The sequence below is a fragment of the Megalops cyprinoides genome, chromosome 20 (assembly GCF_013368585.1).
Source record: "Megalops cyprinoides isolate fMegCyp1 chromosome 20, fMegCyp1.pri, whole genome shotgun sequence".
Lineage (NCBI taxonomy): Eukaryota > Metazoa > Chordata > Actinopteri > Elopiformes > Megalopidae > Megalops > Megalops cyprinoides.
In genome coordinates, this window is record NC_050602.1 from 28577978 (window position 1) to 28601715 (window position 23738).

At 49.3% G+C, this 23738-nt stretch overlaps 2 protein-coding genes and 1 non-coding gene across 3 annotated transcripts; all 3 read left to right on the forward strand.

Annotated features, from left to right (window-relative positions):
• The first annotated feature begins 1437 nt into the window (after nucleotides 1-1437).
• Nucleotides 1438-9459, forward strand: haus5 (HAUS augmin-like complex, subunit 5). Its single transcript, XM_036554483.1, has 19 exons — nucleotides 1438-1905; nucleotides 2134-2196; nucleotides 2331-2363; nucleotides 2482-2506; nucleotides 2984-3116; nucleotides 3905-4064; nucleotides 4157-4247; nucleotides 4374-4465; nucleotides 4562-4616; nucleotides 4898-5025; nucleotides 5550-5628; nucleotides 6604-6752; nucleotides 7518-7680; nucleotides 7783-7863; nucleotides 8162-8307; nucleotides 8514-8610; nucleotides 8699-8816; nucleotides 9032-9164; nucleotides 9340-9459. The coding sequence occupies exons 1-19, from the start codon at nucleotides 1808-1810 to the stop codon at nucleotides 9443-9445; spliced, it is 1950 nt and encodes a 649-aa protein (XP_036410376.1). The 5' UTR covers nucleotides 1438-1807; the 3' UTR covers nucleotides 9446-9459.
• A 1105-nt stretch (nucleotides 9460-10564) lies between these two features.
• sin3b (SIN3 transcription regulator family member B) lies at nucleotides 10565-21467 on the forward strand. The gene is made up of 19 exons (XM_036554617.1): nucleotides 10565-10935; nucleotides 11996-12102; nucleotides 12365-12518; nucleotides 12835-13182; nucleotides 13378-13530; nucleotides 13771-13893; nucleotides 14811-14900; nucleotides 15003-15121; nucleotides 15326-15536; nucleotides 15720-15836; nucleotides 16263-16501; nucleotides 16687-16870; nucleotides 16985-17705; nucleotides 17790-17959; nucleotides 18068-18241; nucleotides 18486-18578; nucleotides 19828-19922; nucleotides 20144-20342; nucleotides 20565-21467. Exons 1-19 carry the CDS (start codon nucleotides 10828-10830, stop codon nucleotides 20796-20798), a joined length of 3639 nt encoding a protein of 1212 aa, XP_036410510.1. The 5' UTR covers nucleotides 10565-10827; the 3' UTR covers nucleotides 20799-21467.
• A 977-nt stretch (nucleotides 21468-22444) lies between these two features.
• On the forward strand, nucleotides 22445-22516 carry trnag-ucc. The gene has a single exon. It is a non-coding gene; the product is annotated as a tRNA-Gly (tRNA).
• The last annotated feature ends 1222 nt before the right edge of the window (nucleotides 22517-23738 follow it).

Genomic DNA, 23738 nt, shown 5'->3' on the forward strand with positions numbered 1-23738 from the left:
TTGTTGCCTAATTGATTGTAGAATTTAGTAAAAACCTCCCCCAAGAAGTCATATACATTACATTTACATTTATTCATTTGGCAGATGCTTTTATCCAAAGTGACTTACAAGTTAGGCAGAGTACAACTCAAGCAAAAGCTATACACAGAGTCACAATATTAGAAGTGCTGCATGACTAAGTTTCAATAGTTGGCCAGACAAGGTACAAGATAGCTGGTAACATTTTTTAAGGAAAACAGCTTTTAGGACAGAGAAATTGCTTTAGGTGGTAGTGATTGAGGTGATCAGGTAAGTGTGGAAGAGCTGTGTCTTCAGATGTTCCTCAAAAATAGTGAGAGGTTCAGCAGAACAGATGAAAGTCAGCATGATCATGATGACTGATCATTGAAGTGATTTCTCCTGGGAGTAGGTTTACAGCCCACCAGCCACTGCAGAGTAACCCAAAGCCAAACCCAGATTTTTCCAGCTTCTACTCACATAGGTTGGTGTGGTGTGTTTGAAGGGCCCGTGTAAGTGAAATCTTGATTGAAGTGTCAAACTGGTAAGTTTAGCCAAACAAGGTGGCTTACTAAAACACACTGGTTGGTTGCAAAAGTAATATTTCTTTGAAAGTGCACCTGATGTGAATCTAGTTGACTTGGTGTGTAAGTGGCCTTACTTATAGACTAAAGTTAGGTGTGGAGGGGCTGTGAGTAGCACAGATGCCTTAATTCTCACCAAATGCATTGGAAATCTGAACATTAACACTTTCACCATTGTTGCAAAAAGAAAATAAATTTGTAGCTAGTCGCTTTTTAACAAAGTTGCTGAGAGGGTCGCTAAACACAGCAACAAAATCCCCACGATGATTACAGTGTCTGACACGCTGCAGTGTTTTTACACACTAACAGACAGATCATACACAGGAAACAGCACGTGCAGGGGGGGAGACGTGAGGAAGTCCACTACCCTGAAACACTACAGCACAAGTGTTTCTCATGTCCTGTATCCAAAAGATTTTCATTAGATACAAAAACCTGGATATCACTTAAGGTAAATGACATTCTGACTTTTGACATTTCTCATATTCTTTTTTATATGGATAACTTAAACTCATCTATTTCTGACATGATTAATATAATTCATTCTTTATTTTTTTCTTATTGGTTTTTTATGATGTATGTGTTGTATTATATTGTAGTTAGGTGTTCTCTGCGAGTGCTTGCATGTTTCTTGTTGTGTGTTCAATTAAATAATATTAATTGAAAAAAAACTTAATTAAAAAAGGAAGTACACCACCCAGCAGCCTTTGCAATGTGTCTTAAGGGAAGTGCGCTCAGCAGGAAGTTGGTGGCGGAGTGGGTAAGAAGTGATAAACTTCAATACCCAGAAGCCTTTGTAGTGTGTCTTACCGGAAGTGCGCCGCAGCGGGAAGTTGGAAACGCTAAACGTTGAAAAAGAAACTGATTCGCAAGGTGTTGTCATTTTGTTGGTCATTAGTAGAAACTGATTATTTTGATGAGCGCACTGTCTGGTAAACTATTTCGCTAATTTTCTTTTTAAACTAGCGTTGATTGCAGTGACTGTTGTTAAATTTGTTAGGTCTGTTAGCCAGCTAGATTAGCGAGATATAGCCAATAAAGACAGCTTTGCTTGCCAGAAATCTGTAAGGCAATCAGGAACGGCTCGTAGGCATTTCCATTTTGTTTGACAACAACGAGGTGATCATTGTGTTGCAAAGCTGAATGCTTGGTCAGCATACTGGCTACATTTGGTACAGCGTCAGAGACTGTGCTAGGGTTACCTTGCTAATTGCGGCGTGATTAGCATGGACGATAGGAGCCTTCCACAGGAGCTCAAGCGCTGGGCGATCGAGGAGTTCGGCTTACAGCCCAAACACCTCCCGCACGACACCTACTTCAAGACGTAAGTCCCAGTCCTTTCTTATTTTCTTCAGTTTTACATTTCCCGTCAATATGTTACTGCTAAAACAACATATTGACAACAAACAACATAGTGAAGTCTTTGCGTTGAAGGTTGCTAGCCAACATTAGTGTCACATAGGTACACTGAAACACTGCCCGTTACATTCAAAATCGTTGGTGAAACTGAAATTATCCAGAGAAAGTCAGTTTGTTTGTGCTCTGTTTTAAGGTTATGTCTTGGACAAGGCGCCTCTATATGGAAGTATGTCACGCAGCACGTTTACCATCAAAGGTAAATTAATAAACATTTGAACGGTTTTTGAATGGTAGCTTCTTCAGTCATTGTTCTCTGTCTTCATTAACACGTTTTTCCCCACGAGTGTTGTCAGTAACCCCATAACCCGCTGCTGTGTCTCTGGGTTGCAGGAATGTGAGCGTTATGCGTGGGAACCTGCAGTGGTATCCTTTTCCACAGCTGCTCAGTGATGCGGTGTTCAGATCTGAGACCTGCCACGGTGCCATGCTAGTATAACTGAAGCAGACAGTGGGTGTTGTCCTTGACATTTTAACTCCTCAGGTACAAGATGCTGCAGGATACTGAGGTGAGACCTGCCAAGGCTGTTGTGTCTGTTCTGTCTCTTGCGTTCATTGCTGTGTATCAGTTGGAAGCCCTGTGTGCTGTGTGTGCGTGCAGTGTGTGTGTGTGTGTGTGTGTGCGTGCAGTGTGTGTGTGTAGGTGCGAGTGCTCCGTGTGTGTGCGCTGTGTGCTGTGTGCGTGCAGTGTGCGTGCTGTGTGCAGTGTGTGTGTGTGTGTGTGCGCGCTGTGTGCAGTGTGTGTGCGCGCTGTGTGCAGTGTGTGTGCGCGCTGTGTGCAGTGTGTGCGCGCTGTGTGCAGTGTGTGTGTGCGTGCTGTGTGCAATGTGTGTGTGCGCGCTGTGTGCAGTGTGTGTGTGTGCGCGCTGTGTGTTCGTGTGCGTGCTGTGTGCAATGTGTGTGTGCGTGCTGTGTGCAGTGTGTGCGTGCTGTGTGCAGTGTATGTGTGTGTGTGCTCTGTAAGGCTGTTCCTCTCCCTGCTGCAGGTGCGGCAGGCGGAGGGGCAGAGTGAGGCCGCCAGGCGGCAGGGTTTGCAGACGGAGATTGAGGAGGTGAGAGCAGAAGTCTGTCAGCTGGACTCTCAGATCAGCGCGGCCGAGGAGCAGCTGGCTGCCGAGGGTGAGCCCCACACACACCGCTCATCACCTGGTCACTTGGTAGCTGAGCAAGCTTATTTTGATATGTTGGTGTATTACAGATTATTATTATACTTATGAATTATGAACTTATCAGTTTGTAACACATATGTATGTATAGTGGCAGTAGTTATGGCAGCACTCTGTGAGGGACTGATGTTATGTTTGGAGGTATTTGGCTGTGTGTGGTATGTTTGGATAAAAGCCTAAATGCATGCAGCAGCCACAGGGTTGGTGGTGGTTGTTGATGCAAGCAGAGTGGTTTCAGTGTCTGTCTGTGTGTGTGTCTGTGTGCGTGTGTGTCTGTGCGTGTGTCTGTGCATGCATGCATGTGCGTGCGTGCGTGTGTGCATGCGTGTGTGTGTGTGTGCGTGTGTGTGTGTGTGTGCGTGTGTCTGTGTGCGTGCGTGTGTGTGTCTGTGTGCGTGCGTGTGTGTGTCTGTGTGCGTGCGTGTGTGTGTCTGTGTGCGTGCGTGTGTGTGTCTGTGTGCGTGCGTGTGTGTGTGTGCGTGCGTGTGTCTGTGTGCGTTTGTGTGTGTGCGTGTGTTTGTGTGTGTGCGTGTGTTTGTGTGTGTGCGTGCGTTTGTGTGTGTGCGTGCGTTTGTGTGTGTGCGTGTGTGTGCATGTGTGTGCGTGCGTGTGTGTGTGTGTGTCTGCATGCGTGCGTGTGTCTGTGTGCGTGCGTGCGTGTGTCTGTGTGCGTGGTGTGTGTGTGTGTCTGTGTGCATGCGTGGTGTGTGCGTGCGTGTGTCTGTGTGTGTGCACGTGCAGACCGGCTGCTGAGGCGTAGCTGGGGGGAGGCAGAGGACAGCGGCCACAGAGAGCTGCTGCTGCAGGCCCTCGGGCAGCGCTGCAGAGAGGAGAAACACACTCTCACCCAGGACCAGCACAGGGCCAGCGGGCACTGCCAGACCCTGAGCCACCTCTGCAGGTGCAGTTTGCTTCTACTCCCCTCCCTATTTTACACTCACACTCTCTCTCCCTCCTGCACATGTAATAATCCTGCTTGGTTTGTTTTCACAGGAAGGCAGAGGTGGAGCTGGTGTTTGGGGTTGAGGCCTCTGACAGCAGCGGTGACTGCCTGGCTCTGTCTGGCCCTGAGCCGCAGGTCCTAGTAAGTACTCCATCCCTACAGACATGCTTATCAAGACCTTACCAGTTCAGTACACTTGCTTAATGAGGGAGGGTTATACGTTGGTATTTTTAGAAATGAAGATGGTGCCTTCTGTGCTCCCTGCAGCGAGACGTGAGGAATGTGTGTGAGGACAGAGTCCTCTTCTTCCAGTCCCTGCAGGAGAGCGAGCTGAAGACCTTGCAGTCCAGCAGCTCACTGTGAGCACCACACTCCTGCTAAAGCACTCAGCCCTGTCCTGATTATTCAAAGGTTTGCAGGAATCCTCACCTCCCACTTGTCTCCCTGTCCCCCAGCCTATCCCGCGAGCAGAGGAGTGTTGTGTTCCAGCATTGGCTCAGTGCTGTGGAGGTAGGCTGTGGATGGATGTGTTTACAGGGCATCTTACATGGTTAACATTTATCTGACACACTCATAATTACTAATACATCCTGCTGAGAGGTACAAATCTATGTCCCTAGGATTTGAACTAATACCTTCTCATCCTGAGTACAGTTCTCTTACAACTACAGCATGGTGCTGCTCACACAAAGTATCACATGTCAGAAAATCCATTATAAAAATATATTCCATGAACAAAATATATAAAGTAAGCACCTCCCCGCTGTCCCTCCCTCATCCCTCTGATGCAGGACCTGCTTCGCGCTCACCCCCCTGGCCACGTCCTGTCTGCCCTGCAGTACCTGGCCTCCCGCCAGCAGGTAGCACTGCAGGAGCGCCTCTCCTCCCTGGATGTGGAGCGAGAGGTCGCTGCACTCCGGTAAATCTGCCTTCACTGCATTTACACATGCCTTTTCTTCCACACAGTGAATGGAACGTGTCTTTACATTAACCTCTGCAGACGCTGAAGTAAATAATACGTCGCAGTGAATTGCTGTGCTGCATGTCTCCCTCACGGAGCAGCAGCATGCTTATGCCAGGGCTACGCTGGTCTGTGAAGAGGCCTTTTTTAGGGTAACTGCTTTGCTATGATATTTATCTGCTATTTTTGTGCAAAATGCGTTGCTTCTACATGAAATGCAAAATGACACCAGCAATCATTTGAATAAAAAGCTCCATCCACTCCCAGTCTTACAGGCACCTGATAATGTTGATTCCTTAAAGGCTGAAGAGAGAAAGTACAAAGTGCTGTTAAAGAGAGAGCCTTGGGTGTTGCATTGTAACATATATTTTGTGTTTATGTCTGTGTGTATGTTTGTAGTAGTATATTTTTGAAAATGAACTAATCAATTTTAAAACACTGGAATGTTTGTGTCTCTGGTTGGCTGTACTGCAATGTCTCAGGTTTCGGTACGAGAGTAACCACTTGGAGGACATTTCCAGGAAAGAGGAGGAGTTGCCTTCTGTCAAGTCTCTCTTACAGGTTCAGCTTCCCTCTGCATCTCCCTGCAGCACACCTGCATCTCCCTGCAGCATACCCACATCTCACTGCAGCACACCTGCATCTCACTGCAGCACACCTGCAGCACACCTGCATCTCCCTGCAGCACACCTGCATCTCCCTGCAGCACACCTGCATCTCCCTGCAGCACACCTGCATCTCCTTGCAGCACACCTGCATCTCCTTGCAGCACACCCGCATCTCCTTGCAGCACACCCGCATCTCCTTGCAGCACACCCGCATCTCCTTGCAGCACACCTGCATCTCACTGCAGCACACCTGCATCTCACTGCAGCACACCTGCATCTCACTGCAGCACACCTGCATCTCCCTGCAGCACACCTGCTGCATCTTGCAGCACACCTGCATCTCCCTGCAGCACACCTGCATCTCCTTGCAGCACACCTGCATCTCCTTGCAGCACACCTGCAGCACACCTGCATCTCACTGCAGCACACCTGCATCTCACTGCAGCACACCTGCATCTCCCTGCAGCACACCTGCATCTCCTTGCAGCACACCTGCATCTCCTTGCAGCACACCTGCAGCACACCTGCATCTCACTGCAGCACACCTGCATCTCCCTGCAGCACACCTGCATCTCCTTGCAGCACACCCGCATCTCCTTGCAGCACACCTGCATCTCCTTGCAGCACATAGCTCCCTTCAGTCCAGCTCTCCTAGCAAAGCTTTAAGGTCCAGCTCATCCTGCTGATGTGTCACAACACAGTATACAGAATTCCCAGCAATGGTTGACTTGATTTTTTCCATTTGCAACTCATTTCTGATTATCATTTATTCATTTTACAAAAATGGAAGTTAAGCATACTGTATTGTTTGCCTATGGAACTCTTTACAAGCTGCTGTGCAGTTTTGGGGTGCTTTTCCTCAGGTGGCTGCATTGTGGTGTGAGGATGTGTTGGCTCATTTGCTGTTTCCGTGTGAATGTCCCTGCAGTCGGGCTGGGAGGAGGTGGAACGCAGCCTGATGGAGCTGGCTCACATGCAGTCCCGGGTTCAACAGCACAAACAGCAGCTGAATACCCACAGGAAGGAGGCAGATTTTCACCTGTGTGGGAGTGAAGCCCAGATCGAGACCCTAGCCAGGTACAAACATTCTTCTAGACAACATGAAGGGAAATGGGCGTGTGAAACCAGTGTTAGCAAGTAGAAAATTCTGATTTAGTTGAATAAGTTAAAAGTTTGAAATTGAATTAGTCCAGGAGTTTTATGTGTTTTCTCATAAGATGAGAATTACCACAGAGAGAATTGGAAAGTACAGTTAATCTCATTGCCTGATCCTTATTGATGTTAAACTGACCTTATTTCCTAGAGATTTAAAATCAATACCAAGATTTAACACACCTAAACCCAACACCAAATGTCTGGCAAGCAGATGCAGAGACTGTTTCCTGAGTAGTTTATGGAAAGGTCATGGTTGGAATGCTTTGTTGTGTTGACTCCAACCCTGTGTCAGGTCAGTCAAGTCACAAAGAATAAGTAGATTAGATTACTTCCTTTTGTGTTTTTTTTTCCCCCATTGGCAAACTTGCTGTACTGTCTGTTTCAGAGACAATGCTCACAGCAGTTCACAAGTGGAAGCATTTTTGGACCATGTAATCTGTTTTGGCTGCTCATGAAAGTATCATTGGAGAGGTTTTCTATCACCTCAGCTCTTCCATTAAATTTAATTTATTTTACCTTTTGAGATTTATTTTCTGACTGCTTTATTTAAATTTGCTCCATTAGCAATTTCTAAACAATCTCTGGATGATGTAAATTTATATATTACTAACATATATTCAGAATGATTAAACTGATCTTTGATTTTGCTGTGTGTGTGTCTGTGCCTGCCGGGGTTCCCTCTCTGAGGTCGGTGTTTGAGCTGGAGCTGCAGTGCGTGGTTAAGGCTGCAGTGAGGACCAGTGTGCAGGGTCAGTGTGTGCAGCTAGCGCAGCAGGCTAAGGACAGGCAGGAGGCACTGCGGAACCTGCGCAGCCAGTGGCAAAGCATCATGGACTTCCGGCAGCTTGTGGTGAGTAACAGAAAGAAAGATAACATGGCACTCCTGCAGACAAGCCTCTGTAACACTGTTGTGTATTTTCACCTGACTGTATATCACGCTCATTCTGTGCAGGACAGAAAGCAGGAACAGATCCGTGCGCTCATCAAGGCCAACTCAAACGCCAAGACTGAGCTCTCCCGTGTGCATGCTGAGGTATTCCATGCACAGCATGTCTCTGTGAATGACATCACTGCTGACTGCCATGCTCATAGGGCCAGATTCATTCAGCTAAATTATCGCAGTGTTTTTTTGAGGCAAGAAATGTTTGGGCTGCATGAAACAGTGATAATGTTGTTGTTACTTCTGTTTAACATGCTGCTGTTTGCAGTAATGATGCACGCACTGTTGGTGCATATGCTTGCACTTTAGATTGTGCAGGTAAATTTGCACGCTCTTCCTTCTGCACTGTTGTTCATGCCTTTGCTCTCACACGTGCTGCTGCTGTGCCCAGATCAGGCAGTTTGTGCAGGGGACGCTGGGTCCTGGGTGCTGGGGGGTGCTGGAGGCTGCGAGGGCACTACGCAGCTCGGTGACACAGGAGGTCAGACTCGCGGGGGCTGTGTCTGTGGCCGCCCTTAACCGCAGGCTCATGGATGGGTGAGTGACTGCTGAGCACCACTGACAGGCCGAAGTACAGACCTCTGGTCCTACAGATGTTCCTGTGTGTTGTGTCCTTGTACCCAGTGAGCTCTGAACAGGACCTTTTTCAGCATATTTCCCTTTTTTGGTTAAGATGACCCTCCAGTGACATTATTTGCGATTGAATGGACTGAATGTGGAACTGAAGTTTGCTCTTGTCTCAGTGGGCAGCGAGTTCCAGCTGAACGGCTCTCCATGCACCGCCTGCACTCCCCAGCCTTCCAGAGCCTGTGCCAGAGCCTGGCCTTTCCAGCGTACCAGGTGAGCATGTGTTTGTGTGGGAATGTGCTGTTCCCTCCCTTTGCCTTCTTCTCATTCCCTCCCCTGGGTGTGTCTCTGCATCCTGCAGGCGACGGAGCAGCTTGCCATGCAGGCAGTGTCCCGGCAGGAGGAGCTCCTCTTCCTGCGTCGGCTGCAGGCCAACCTGCACCACCAGGGGGCGCTGCTGCCAGCCCCGGACCTGCAGGGTAGGAGCCGCTCTAAATCACACAACACAAGAGACACAAAGTAGCCGGTCAGCAGTGAGTGAGCCAGACGGACAGGCTCCCTGCAGGTCACTGCTGATCAGTAGCCACGGTGACCAGGTAGCGTTTAGAGAGGCATTTTTCCTGTGTAGCTGCTTCCCCTCTTTGTCTGTGTGTACATCTGTTACACCGTGTGTCCTCCTCTCCCTCTGACCCAGCCCTGCTGCAGCGGATACGGGAGGTGGACCACGAGCTTCTGCAGTCTCTGCTGCCACGGGTTCGCCAGCTCAGTGAGCGTGCCTCCCAGGGGCTGCTGTTCGGGTCCCAGGCCAAGAGCGCTATCGCTCACTGGTGAGCCGAACACTCCCTCAGTGTGCATGAACACAGGTCCAGCTGCTCCATACGCACCTCGTGGTTACATGCTAGTTGACTTAAGATGGTGCATATACTGATTTAATGACTTTAAAGCACTGATCATCATTACACAGCTGCATGGGTGTTGTACCGGGCCTGTCTCTTCCCTCAGGTGGGAGCAGCCGGCACAGCGTGCCCTGCCTGAGCTGCAGAGGGGCGGGCTGACGCTGCAGCAGTGGCTCCATCGCTGGAGGCTGGCAGCCAAGGCCCTCGAGTGAGACGCACGGAGCCCCCCCCCCCCCCCCCCCCCCCGTGCACGGAGCCACCCCCCCCCCCCCCCCGTCTGTACTGCATAGCTGCTCGTGTTTTTATTCTTTAAATATCCATTCTGGAATGACAGATTAAATCAGCATTTTAGAAAAAAATTCTCAGATTGTAACTCCTCACCTTTTAATAAAATGTCTTTGTGCAACAAAACATGTGCGTGACTATTTTCTCTAAATAAATTGTTTATTTACTGCAAAACCAGGACTGCAAATGTAAAAGTAAAAAAGGTAAAGGAGTTATTTAGTCCAAGTGACACCATGCTAAAAGAAGACATGATGAATGTTTGAATATCATTCATTGTGATGTGGAATCAAGATTTGGAGGACAACCCTGCTACACAGATACAAAACATACAGGTGGCTCAACTGTGGACCAAAATTGTCTTGTGTGTGTGTGTATCTATAATCCTAGAATGGTAATTGGTCAAAATGGCTGTTTTGTGGATATTTTTTTCAATCTAATGGGAATTTTGCAGTTTGTGTTTATGAAACTTCCAGGAAAAACGCAAATATCTTTTCAAACGAAACGTGTATTTTGCTGTTATTGTTACTATCTTCAAATGAAGATGTTTATGAATTTTTAAAAATCAAAATCAGAATGTACAGGGTTGGTTGCTGCTCATACCCGTTCCGCTGTAATGAAGCTCAGGCCGGATGTTCCTGCGATGCGCAGGGTGACATTAGTTCACGTTGCCATGGTAAATACTAGCTACCGGACCCGGATGCGTCCCGGAAGAAACGTCCTATTCTCAGATCAACAGCATAGAAACTTTGGTTTAAATGTTGTGATCAAACACCACAGTATCGGCTGTATAACCTTAAACGATAATCAACATTTTGTATAATATGCAATCGAGTAAAAAATAACGGAGCCGGACAAAAATACATATTTGCAAGGTATTTTGGATTAACTTATGTAACGTAGACTAGGTATTTGTAAAATAAAATATGTCGCATGCAAAATATTTATCTAAATAGACTGCATATACAGTTAGCTGCAGAGTGACACGCCGCCGGGTCCCGCTGTCCGCCCGCGGTCGCGGCGCATGCGCAGAGCCGCTCCTGCTTCAGTGTTTCCGGCCAGGGCTGCGCAGCTGCCGCCGAATTTAAAGAGACAGGAGGCCATAGTTTTAATATTTTTAAACCTTTGTCTGGAACCTGGTTTGCCGTTGCTTTCAGCGGGAGTGATATAGGTTAGCTGAACGTAAGATAGCTAATTGAAGAATGGATTTTTAAAGTGAAGCCGCCCTCCTGTTACCAGGCTGGCTAATCGCAGCCGTTAGCCTGGCGCTACGCTGTTTGATCGCTGTTTCTCGGAGAGCCGATCGGTAACAATGGCGAAAACTCAGACGCACAGCAGCATGAAGCAGATCAACCAGCCCCAGGAGAAGGCCTACGGAGCGCCCAAACACATCGCACAGCAACACTTCCAGAAACTCAAGGTAAGGAGCGCAAACAGAGGAGAAAGGAGGAGAAAGTCCTCTGTAGTGCAGGGCCGCTTTGTGCTTGAGCTTCGGCAGGAGAAGTCAACAGTCCAGCCAGTGAAAGCAGAAAGGAACTGCATGTACTAAACCCTCATTAGCAGCTGGCTGCCCAGTTAACTAGGTGATGGTAAACGGTATCTACCTAGCAGCTGCCTGGATGCCCATCTGTCTGCTTAGTGTTACCAAAAACAGTTTCATTCAGATAGCATCTGCATGTAGCAGCGGAAGCAGGGGGGAGCTAACGTTAGCCGAAAGAATAGCCATCTGAGCGGCTAGCTGCTGTTTCACACTGTTTTTCTCGTCCTCACTGTGTCTCTTTTCTTTGTTTGCTAGCTGGCTGGTTTGCTGACGTTAACAAGCCAGCAAGAGAGAGTAGAAAGCGAACCAGATTGTCAAAACCATAGCTTAGCCTGCGAGTTAGTGTCTATTTCCCTTTATTTGATTTGCTTTCTGTACTGTCATTTTTTGTTAAGCAGCTCGCTAACGGCGATTCATATACCGTCATTGAGAAATCTGTGCACCTTTAGTTAACACGCACGGCCAGCTCGCTTTCTTCCTCTGTTTAGTTCTGGAATTTATAATCGAGAAGAGTCTGTTGCTAGCCAGGGTTTTGCCGGCTCGTATGTTTTACTAAAACGTCTTTGCACAGTAGGTTTGTAAAATGGAAAATTCGGGTTGCTCCGATTAACAACCATGGTACATGTAGAAAGATGGCTAGCATTGCAGTCTGAAAAACAGAATGTCTTCTGTGACCTAGCTAACGTAGCCGTACTTTTTTCAGTCGGTATCACTGTATAATTGTCGGCCCATATGTTATTACAGTTCTGAAATCCGGTATACTGTGTTTATGAGTAAACTTCCCAAGTGAGTGTAGGGTAAGTCTTAGGTGCAATTTGTCATGTCGATGTGCGATAGCTTGAATAAGTCCTACTCTGTCACAGTTCAATGACTTTTTTGTGTGGCTGCTCTTATTTTGCAACTAGTTTTTAAGATTATACTGTATTGCTTTCAATCTCAGGTAGAAGATGCCTTATCATACCTAGATCAGGTGAAAATAAGGTTTGGGAATGACCCTGGAATATACAACAAATTCCTGGACATCATGAAAGAATTCAAGTCACAAAGGTATGGAAATGAGCTCTTCTGCTTTTTTCCCACTGTCAGAAGAATGCTTTGTGCTGGTTTTTAAGGAGAAAATGTAATGCTTTGAGGAATTCACAAAACTGGTGGACATCTCAGGTTCTGTACACAACATAATTGACTGCTTAGAACCGAGACACGACAAAAGTTAACCTTGTGTTTATGTTAACCACTTTTAAAATGGCTGACTTCTCCAGGAACACTTTGTATATTCGCTTTAAATGTTGCCCTCTTTCCTCTCTAACAGCATCGACACGCCTGGAGTTATAAACCGAGTGTCCCAGCTGTTCCGCGGTCATCCTGACCTCGTCCTGGGCTTCAATGCCTTCCTTCCCCCGGGGTACCGGATAGAGATCCCCAAGAATGGGGTGGTGTCCCTGCAGTCGCCCCTGTCTGGCCAGGTAGGCCCCTTATCTGCTGCTCTGTGCCTCTTCCCTCCTGCTGAAGCCGGGTCCCATACTGCAGTTTACAGTGCTGACCATCCCTGCATGGTGACTTCATCTGAACAATTGAAGAATGGTGAACCTTGCCTCTGAGTCAAGGTTAAACAAGTCCATCTGCTTCATGGCACGCTGTAATATGAGTATTGTATTTGCTCTACTCATTTTTTACTGAACATTCTTGCCAACTATTGCGTGGTTGGGGTTGGTGCTGATTCTGCAATGAAGCACTACTAGTAATTGCACAAGTTGTAATTGTCTCTTTTCACATCTGCAGGTGTCTCCGGGTCAGTCGCGGAGTGTGCCGACCGGTGCTGTGGGTGTGGTTGGGGGCGTGTCAGCATCTCCACCAGCAGGTGCTGGCTGCACTCATGGTGATGCTGCAGCCTCGCTGGACTCGACGCCCTCGTCCTCGGGCCCTGAGCCAGCTGCCAGGCTCTCCCTTGCCCTGCCCAGCCAGGAAGGGCAGTCGGGCCCACCCCCATCTTCCTCATCCCCGCTAGGCTCTGAGCCCAGCCCTGTGGAGTTCGACAGCGCAATCAGCTACGTTAACAAGATCAAAAACCGCTTCTTGGATCACCCAGAAATATACAGATCCTTCCTGGAGATTCTGCACACTTACCAGGTAGTTAGTAACTCGTGCTGGTGTTTTGGTTTTTGTGGATATGCAGCAGCTAAAGCAGGTTGTCGCCTGCTGCAAATGATTAATTCACTTGTAACATGCTTTCATGTGTGTTCTGTGACTTGCTGCTGCTTAAAGTGTGCACAAACTAATTCTCAGTAAAAAAAACTAAGAAAAACACTTTTCTCTGTGGCCTAGAAAGAGCAGCTGGAGATGAAGGAGTCGCGCGGCCGAGGGGGAGCTGGTATGACAGAAGATGAGGTCTTTTCCAAGGTGGCCAGTCTGTTTAAGGGCCAGGAGGACCTACTGGCTGAATTTGGACAGTTCCTGCCAGATGCCAAGAGATCGCTGGTCAGTAGCTGGCACACTAACATACACGAATTCATAGTCTTTGGGTAGCAGGGCACCAGGATGGGGAAGCAGTGATTTATTTTTTTTTTTTTTCCAGATGTCTATGACGAGGTGCTTAAAAGGGTCTTTAAAGATGTGCATTTTTTTAGACTTTAAGCTTGTGTATATTCAGCCATAGCCTTACTTGCTGTTTCATATCTGCGTATTTCATGTCCTGCCCGGGGTGTCTTTATGTTACAGTTCACAGGGAGCTCACTAACAGGGAAAGACCACCTGAAAAAGATGGAGGAGGAGGACCTGGCCAAGCAGGGCAAGAAGAGATCCCGGCCCATGCTGATGGCCCACATGACGCCATTGCTGAAGGTGTCTGCTTTTAATCACAGTCACACATGTTTCCTTAAAGAATGTGCTGACAGTCACCCCCTTCTCAGGTTCTGACCAAAAAAGCTCATTGCAAATAAAAGCCCAGATCAGTTGGGTGACTTATAACTACATCAGCATGGCCTCACACTTCTTAAGTGCGTGTGTCCCTGGAGGTGTGCTCAGGGAGATGTGAAATAGATGCACTTTGGGGGTATATTTTAAGTGCATTATGTCCCCAGCCATTTATCCACAGTGATTCCAGATATTCCTTTTTTAAGTTTCTCTCTTTCTTTGAGTTGTGGAAAACAGATTATCTTTAGAGAATAGTGACCTGCACACTGCATTGGTACAGCCCTGTAGTATACCTTATGTCAGTGTTTCTCAACCCTCTCCTGGAGTACCCCCTGTTATGAACTCCTGAAGCTGCTTAATAACAAACTGATCATTTGAATCAGCTATGTTGGAGCAGGGAGAGATCTAAAACATGCAGGGCAGGGGGTACTCCAGGAGAGGGTTGAGAAACACTACCTTATGTAATGCAAAATTCAGAGTCCAAGTGCCTCAAACAGTCTAGTACAAGGTATGCCTGCCCCCACACATTATATGCCAGCTCAAGGCAATGTCACCCATAAACCGAGGGAAGAAATTTCAACCGTTAACAGTGTCAACCCGAAACAATATCTTTGTACTAGTACCATTTTAGTTCTAAATCCAACATGAACTGTAGTAAGTGGTGATCTCCGATTCGGTCATTTCCGGTTTGACTGGCTAGTAATGAGGTGCTGCTTTGTGTCCTGGACTGGCCTGAAGTTATAGTAGATTTTAAAGCTTTAATTGAAGGCCCTTTCACTGAGTCACAGGTGTGGCAATTGTCCCGCTGTAATAATTTCATTGTGTGGTTCTCCTTTGATTTCAAGAAAAAGATGAAGCTATCATGTTCCAAGGACCAGTCCTTTGCTGCGGTGGGGAAGCATGGAGTTTTGCGGGAGTTCACGTTTTTTGACAAGGTGTGGAAAATGTTTAAATTTTAAAGTGGTTGTTCTAATAATTGTCAGTGCATTGGAGAGATGTGTGATTTTCACTTACTGATATCTGAACTTTTTTCACAGGTTCGTCGATTGTTCAAGAGCCAGGAGGTTTATGAGAACTTCCTGCGGTGCATCGCCCTCTTCAACCAGGAGGTGGTGTCAGGAGCAGAGCTGCTGCAACTGGTGACACCCTTTCTGGGGTGAGTAGTAGAGCCAAAAGGATGGAGACAGGCGAAGTCATTAAAATAACTCACTTTCAGGGATTATGAGAAGGTACCAATGTAGAGTGACTCTGGATAAATGAACATAATGTGGAGAAAATTGGTCACTACCCCACACATTTTCATAGCTTTTGAATCTTTGATTTTTTTTTTTCCCTTATTGTGATTTGTTTTGATTTTCAGGAAGTTTCCAGAGCTATATACCCAGTTCAAGTCATTTCTTGGTGACAAAGAGCTCTCTCATTCTCTGTCTGGGCTGTCGGACCGTTACATGGAGGGCGGGGGGCGGGAGATTGACTACGCCTCCTGCAAGCGTTTGGGCTCCAGTTACAGGGCCCTTCCTAAGACGTACCAGCAGCCCAAGTGCAGCGGGCGCACAGCCATCTGCAAGGAGGTACGGGGGTGTGCTGCACACTGGCACACTGTCCCTGTGTTTTGGGAATCTGTGTACAGAAGCACATCTGTTGATGGCAAAAATGTCAGTAGTCATGGTACATGCTAAGAATTTTTTTTCTGAGAGGGTGTCCTGATCTTTCTCTGTCTCTCACCTGGCTTTTGTGGGTGTGTGTGTTTGTAGGTGTTGAATGACACTTGGGTGTCGTTTCCCTCATGGTCAGAGGACTCGACCTTCGTTAGCTCCAAGAAGACACCGTACGAGGAACAGCTGCATCGCTGTGAGGATGAACGGTTTGAGGTAATGCATGCAGTTTTTAAAATCTAGTGCATCATTTGAGCCGGTCTGCGCTCGGCCAAGCTGCATCGTTTGAGCCGGTCTGCGCTCGGCCAAGCTGCATCGTTTGAGCCGGTCTGCGCTCGGCCAAGCTGCATCGTTTGAGCCTGTGTGGGTGCTGTGTGTGGGCGCGCTGTGTGTGGGCGCGCTGTGTGTGGGCGCGCTGCGTGTGGGCGCGCTGCGTGTGGGCGCGCTGCGTGTGGGCGCGCTGCGTGTGGGCGCGCTGCGTGTGGGCGCGCTGCGTGTGGGCGCGCTGCGTGTGGGCGCGCTGCGTGCGTTTGCTGCGTGTGCATGCAGCTGCGTGTGTGTGTTTCTGTGTGAGCTGCAGATGTGGTGCTGCGGGTGTAAGTGCAGCAGCTCTGAGCTGTGACGTCGTCTTCTCTGTGGCAGCTGGATGTGGTTCTGGAGACGAATCTGGCCACGATCAGAGTGCTGGAGAGCGTGCAGAAAAAGCTGTCCCGCATGTCCCCTGAAGACCAGGACCGCTTCCGCCTGGACGACTGCCTGGGGGGCACCTCCGAGGTGATCCAGAGGCGTGCCGTGTACCGCATCTACGGGGATAAGGCCCCCGAGGTCATCGAGGGCCTGAAGAGGAACCCAGCCACCGCCGTGCCCGTCGTGCTGAAAAGGTCAGGGGTCAGCTGTGCGTGCACAACACGTATGTGTACATGGGACGCTTTCTGTAGGTCCCCATCTTTAACCCGCCCACACTGAGGGGTGACATGCTGTGGGCTGTATGAGAAGCTTGGATTTGGCAGTGTGTGATGAGTAAGGTTCCAGGTGGGGTTGATGCTTATTCCTCATGTCTCTGTAGACTGAAGGCAAAAGAGGAGGAGTGGCGGGAAGCCCAGCAAGGCTTCAACAAGATCTGGCGCGAGCAGTATGAGAAAGCCTACCTCAAATCCCTGGACCACCAGGGTGTCAACTTCAAGCAGAATGACATCAAAGCCTTGCGATCCAAGAGTTTGCTCAATGAGATCGAGAGTGTGTATGATGAGGTGAGCCCGCTGCCATCGCCTGCTTCTGGCTACTGCTGCTGGGAGAGCAGGAAAACTCACTGTGTGTGTGTGCGTGTGTGTGTGTGTGTGTGTGTGTGTGTGTTTGTGGCTCAGAGGCAGGAGCAGAGCACGGAGGAGGGCGGTGGCAGTCAGCAGCAGAGCCGTGATGGCGGCGGTGGCTCCATCAGCGAGCCCCACATGATCTTCACCTACGAGGACAAGCAGATCTTGGAGGACGCCGCCTCCCTCATCATCTACCACGTCAAGCGGCAGCCCACCATCCACAAGGACGACAAGGACCACATCAAGCGCATCATGCAGCACTTCGTGCCAGACCTGTTCTTCTCCCGCCGCGGGGAGCTGAGCGAGAGCGAGGAGTGGACGGACGAGGAGGCTGACACCGAGGAGGGGGGAGGGGGAGGTGCGGGAGGAGGGGGAGGGTTGGGCGTGATGGGGGCGGGGGGCGGGGCGGCAGGAGGCCCGCAGCTCAACGGAGAGTCCAGGAGGAGGCGCTGCATCTCGCCGCTCAGCACAGAGCCCAGCCCTGCGGGCAGCGTGGCTCTGGGGGGCGAGAGGCTGGACCTACGCGACCCCGAGGCCGAGCACCAGAAGGAGCTGGACGACGTCTACAACCTCTTCTTCGTCAATAACAACTGGTACTTCTTCCTGCGGCTGCACCAGACGCTGTGCTCACGGCTGCTGCGGGTGTACCGGCAGGCGGAACGCCAGCTGCTGGACCGGCGGGCGGAGCAGGACCGGGAGAGGCTGCTGCAGGCCGACGGCCGCAGGGACAAGGCGGGGGACCTGGCCATGGAGCTGCGCCTCAAACAGCCCAGTAAGAGCCACCCAGGGACAGCAGCGCTGTGGGCGGGAGTCTGCGTCTGCGTCGCAGTCACACCTTTCTGCTCTGTCTGCGCAGGTGAGGTGGAGCTGGAGGAGTACTACCCAGCCTTCCTGGACATGGTGCGCAGCCTGCTGGACGGAAACCTGGACTCCACACAGTACGAGGACACGTTGCGTGAGATGTTCACCATCCACGCCTACATCGGCTTCACCATCGACAAGCTCATACAGAACATCATCAGACAGGTGAGCTGCAGCCCCCACTTCATGCTGTGTGTGTTTGACTTTTCAGAGTCAATAATACATACACATGTAAAGCCTGCCTTTAAGTGAGTCCTGTGTGTGTCCCCGCAGCTGCAGCACCTGGTCAGCGATGAGGTGTGTCTGCAGGTGGCAGAGCTGTACCTGGCGGAGCGGAAGCGTGGAGCCGCTGGGGGGAACCTCTCCTCGCAGTGCGTCCGAGCCGCCTGGGAGACCAGCTACCAGTGGAAGGCTGAGCGCGTCATGGCTGACGAGAACTGCTTCAAGGTAAAAGGGGCATAATGGTGGCCTTGGGGGCAGGCTGTTGCCCTGAAGCATGTGTGAGATTAGTGGGTTCTGCAGGGGTGAGCTGAGCTGAGCACCAGGGTGCACAGAAAGGTAGTTAGGGTCAGGGTTAACAGATGGAATTATTGGTCTGGTCAAGTCCACTTATACTGCTGTGACATTTCGTGTTGATGTGTTGACGTGGTGTAACGTGATGTTAGCATTTATGCTTGTTTTGCCCATGTAGGTAATGTTCATCCAGAGAAAAGGCCATGTGACCTTGACGATTGAGCTACTGGACACAGAGGAAGCACAGGCTGACGAACCACTGGACGTCCAGGTAAAGGCAATTGGAGCAGGCCATAGCACGGGCGCAGAGGGCCGTAGCGTAGCAGGCGCAGAGAGCTGTAGCACGGGCGTGGCAGGCGCAGAGGGCCGTAGCGCGGGCGTGGCAGGCGCAGAGGGCCGTAGCGCGGGCGTGGCAGGCGCAGAGGGCCGTAGCGTAGCAGGTGCAGCGGGCCGTAGCGTAGCAGGCGCAGAGGGCCGTAGCGTAGCAGGCGCAGAGGGCCGTAGCGTAGCAGGCGCAGAGGGCCGTAGCGTAGCAGGCGCAGAGGGCCGTAGCGCGGGCGTGGCAGGCGCAGAGGGCCGTAGCACGGGCGTGGCAGGCGAAGAGGGCCGTAGCGCGGGCGTGGCAGGCGAAGAGGGCCGTAGCGCGGGCGTGGCAGGCGCAGAGGGCCGTAGCGCGGGGGCGTGGCAGGTGCAGAGGTCCGTAGTGTGGGCGCGGCAGGTGCAGCTGATTGGAGGCTGTAGATTAGAGCCACACCAAAGACGCATTGTGGAACGCTGGTTAATCCTGGGAATGTTGCACAGATCCATTTAAAACGTAGAGTAACTCCGAGCACTGCCTGCCCCGTCCACGCGTCTTCCACACACCCTGCCCTGTCCACGCGTCTTCCACACACCCTGCCCCGTCCACGCGTCTTCCACACACCCTGCCCTGTCCACGCGTCTTCCACACACCCTGCCCTGTCCACGCGTCTTCCACACACCCTGCCCCGTCCACGCGTCTTCCACACACCCTGCCCCGTCCACGTGTCTTCCACACACCCTGCCCGGTCCACGCGTCTTCCACACACCCTGCCCGGTCCACGCGTCTTCCACACACCCTACCGTTTCCACGCGTCTTCCACACACCCTGCCCCGTCCACGCGTCTTCCACACACCCTGCCCGGTCCACGCGTCTTCCACACACCCTGCCCGGTCCACGCGTCTTCCACACACCCTGCCGTTTCCACGCGTCTTCCACACACCCTGCAGTCATCGCTTCAAAGCAAACCCTTTTTTTCATTTTGTATATTTGTTAGACTTTGGTCCATCAGAGTGCAGTCCAACAGTGCTCTGATAGACAAGGCACCTGTAGGTTAGACGTTTGAGTGGTGTTGTGGTCCTGGACTGGCAGTATACGCCATGGAAATAAAGCCGAAAAGCTTCAGGCTGCAACAAAACCTTCAACATACGGTGAACCAAAGAAGAGCACTTGCTTCCTGTCAGTGCCCGGGATCCATATGCTTTATGCTCTCCCTGTACAGTACCTGTCCAGTTACGTTGAGCAGTTTGTTGGGACGGAGTCGACGATGTGCACTCAGTCAGAGGGCTACTGCTTCAAACCCGTCTTTCTGCCCAGGTAAGGCCCCCCCCCCCCCCCCCCCCATGCCCCCTGTCAGGTGAAGTGTGAGAGCAGCGGTGCTCAGCAGCACAGCTGAAACCGCCCTGCTTCTGTTTGTTGTTTTGTGTGCTGGTTTAGCAGCGATGATGGTAATGCTTGGTGTTGCACAGAGTCGGTGTTCCTCGCAGTGTGTAGCGCTGCAGTGGACCCCGCCGTTACCGCCTCTGTCCTCTCGGCAGGAACCTGCGGCGTTTCCGGCGCTGGCAGCTGCGGCAGGTGGAGGCCATGCGGTGCCGGCGGGAGTGGCGCAGGCAGCTGGGCGTGGAGACGGCCGGCAGCCTGGACTGCCGCTTCAAACTGCACTCCCACAAAATGGTGTTTGTCATGAACTCTGAGGACTACATGTACCGGCGCGGTGCGCTCGTCAAAGCCAGGAAGGTAAGGCAGCCGAGCCATCGCAGGCGGCCTGTGCGTGTGCCAGGTGCCTGTGCGTGCCTGTGTGTGTGCCTGTGCGCGTGCCTGTGTGCCTGTGCGCGTGCCTGCGTGCCTGTGCGCGTGCCTGCGTGCCTGTGCGCGTGCCTGTGTGCCTGTGCGCGTGCCTGTGTGCCTGTGCTGCAGGGAAACTCGGGCCGCCTGCAGTGAGTGTGCTGTGTCCCGCAGGCTCAGGCCGGAGTGGCGCGGATGCAGCACGGCAGGTTTGAGAAGTGGCACCAGGGCTGGCTGGCAGAGCACGCCCCGCCCGCTGCCCAGCGCACCGTGCACCACTGGCTGATGGGCGAGGAGGACGAGGAGATGATCCCCTGCAAGACCACCTGCCTCACCAGGCAGGTAAACGGTTTACCTGTGAACAGGTACCAGGTGCGCTACAGCAGCAAGCCCCCTGCCTCGCCTTAAACCCTCTCCGACGTGCAAACATGCGCACACACACACACACACACACACACACACACAGTGGACTAGGAGAAACTGGCAACGCAAGGCAGAGGCTGAAGGCAGGTACAGTACCTGGAAGCAGAAAGACATAAAGTCCTGACCAGCCACATCACTGCTTCTCTCATCTCTCTCAGAATCAACCCTGCCAAACAGCGGCACAGAAACTCATTGTTTTGAGGAATGTGAAGAATCTTTTTAAATGTAGTTTTAAGCGTCCAGAGCCTGAGTGTGTTTATATTTGTATATGTTTCTACTGGAAGAGATGGTAAAGATGAAAGGGTGCAGCTGGTGTTTGTACAGTATACTAATTCAAGCATACTTATATAAATATATATATATACATACACAGTATCGTATACATGCATAAGGAAAATAGCCTGATACTTACTGTGGCATTTTGCTGGCAGCCAGTTCCTTAATTCACCCATTTTTTGGAGTTTTGTTTTCCTTGTCCCTAAATGACTCATTCATCATGTGACTGCCTTTCCTTCATTTTTACATCCGCTGTGCTCAGCATCGAGTCTGTGTATCAGTGATTCACCACGTCCTGCTTGAAGGAGGCTGTCATTTTTACACATTAAACATGAAAATGAACAAAAAATATCTGTGGTGGAGAAGAATGTAAACCATTTCCTTACCCTGTTGAAGTTTATCATGAAATAAACCATAGTTGTAAACTTCTTAAAAGCAAAGAGTGGTTTTTTGATCTCATTGTTTCTTTTCATGGTCAAAAGTGTATGTGGGGAAAAATCGCAGATTGTGTATTCTTACCTTTACTTTCTTCATGATCTATGCAGCGACTTTGAGATAATTAGACAATGCTGTTTTGTAGAAAGGGTCTCCAGCTGTTCAGTGTCTTATGTTTGCATGGTTTTGATCATTTGCTTGTGATGATTCTGTAACTTTAGTAAGTGTTTCTGTACTGAAGGTAACTGCAGTTGGCAGTATATTTACATCAATGGAGCAATATAAATATTTTTCCCTGAATATGTTTGTACTTCCATATGCAAGCTGCAGGTGTCACATTCAGGACTAGAGTTCGTTCAGTGATGTGACACACCCAGTTCTGACTGGCAGGTATTCTTTAGCCAAATGAAAAGCGCACTTTAAAATGGTAGAGAGCAGCTGATGATGGGTAAATACGCAGCCCTGCCTGTAGGGGGGGGGGGGCTGCAGTGGAGAATACATTCCTGCGGTTTTGCGCGAATGTGACGATACTGAGAGTTCTGCAATTGGACTGATCTGTACTCCTTGTTTTGTTTTCCCTGGTGATCTGCGATAACTGCAGGTAACGCAGTGTCTGGATCACGATCTGAAACTATTTTGACATGAAAGAAATAGGCCTAAGTTATTCAGGCATTATTCTTGAAAAAAATGTGCGTTTAAAGTCGCCGTTTCTTTTTCCGAGTGCAGTGCGGCTGGTAGCAGCATTTGTAATGTTAATATAATATTCCTTCAGTAATGCATATTCTGTATGCATAACGACAGATGTGGATAAAAACGGCACAGTGCCAGACTAACAAAATAACGGGAAGAATTTGCTACTTGACTTCACTGTGAAACACAAGAAGGAATGAAACGCATTTCTTCACATATTTTGCTGTGTGGCGTTGGTGGTATAGTGGTTAGCATAGCTGCCTTCCAAGCAGTTGACCCGGGTTCGATTCCCGGCCAACGCAAGTGTTTTTGTTTTTTATTTACTCAGCCGTAAATGACACTTATAACGAAATGCAGCTGAAATACACACACACATACATATATATATACACAACATATATCAAGGTAACTTGTGCTATCTGGTTAAGTGTCTCAGACAAAGTGTCCATGGTTTCCGATGATGCTCTCCCTGTTACTGGAACCCTGCGGAATGCCATATTTCTCACCGGCATGTATTTGCTTTTTTTTTTTTTTTAAAGATTATTCTAAAACTCACTGAGGTTGCGTTTTTCAGCTGTAGAAAGCAAATTTTCTGTATTTTAGAAAATATGCTTAATATAATAAAATACTTTAGCAAATATATTTTATTATTTTAAAATACTTCATGTACTAAAGGCTTTGGTAACTAATGTGATGTAGAAAATTCTCTGTTTAAATTCTAAATGACGTTTTCACTTTTATGTTCTGCTGCACTTATGATATGTGAACCAGGAAGTGCTGAACAATATGTCTTGTTGGGTAATTTCAACTTGGCAAGACATTTTTTTTTGCATATCACAATACTTCCAAATATAGGAACATATAGTGTGTGATTGAGGTAAACATTTGCAGAGAAGTGAGTTTTTTGGGGGAAACCTTTTTGGGAGCTCCTGCAGAAATAAGTGGCACAGTGACCCTGACTCATAACAGTCATTAACAGTGCTTTGATATAAATATATATTACTGCCTCTTCTGTATTACTTATTGCTGCATACTAACACTTAACAGCAACTGCTGACTTGCTTGAAGAGAAAACTGCAATGATTAGTTAGCTACAGTAAGGAGGAAGAGTTAAAAAGTAAACTTTAATCACTGCAAAATATGCAGAATGATCTTTGGGAGTATAGATTATCAATACATGAACACATATATCAGGCCAGGCTATGGAACTATAACCACCACCACCAATACATGGCTTGAGTAAAAGATTAGCATTTGGCTTGTACTGTGGTGAGAAGCAGCCCAGCAGAGCAGGGGCAGTGCCTTCATGAGGGAGGTGCTGGTAATAATAATAATAATTTATAATAATAATAATAGTGCACCTTACACTTTACACAAAAGCATAAAAACAAGAATGGCAGTTACTCAGCACTTTGCTTTCCACCAAGTCTTGGGAAAGCTGCTGTCTGTGTCACCCTGATGAAATTTGGTCAGGTGATGATACGAAACTAAAAATAAAGGTCAAAGAGCCAGAGAGCTGTTCCC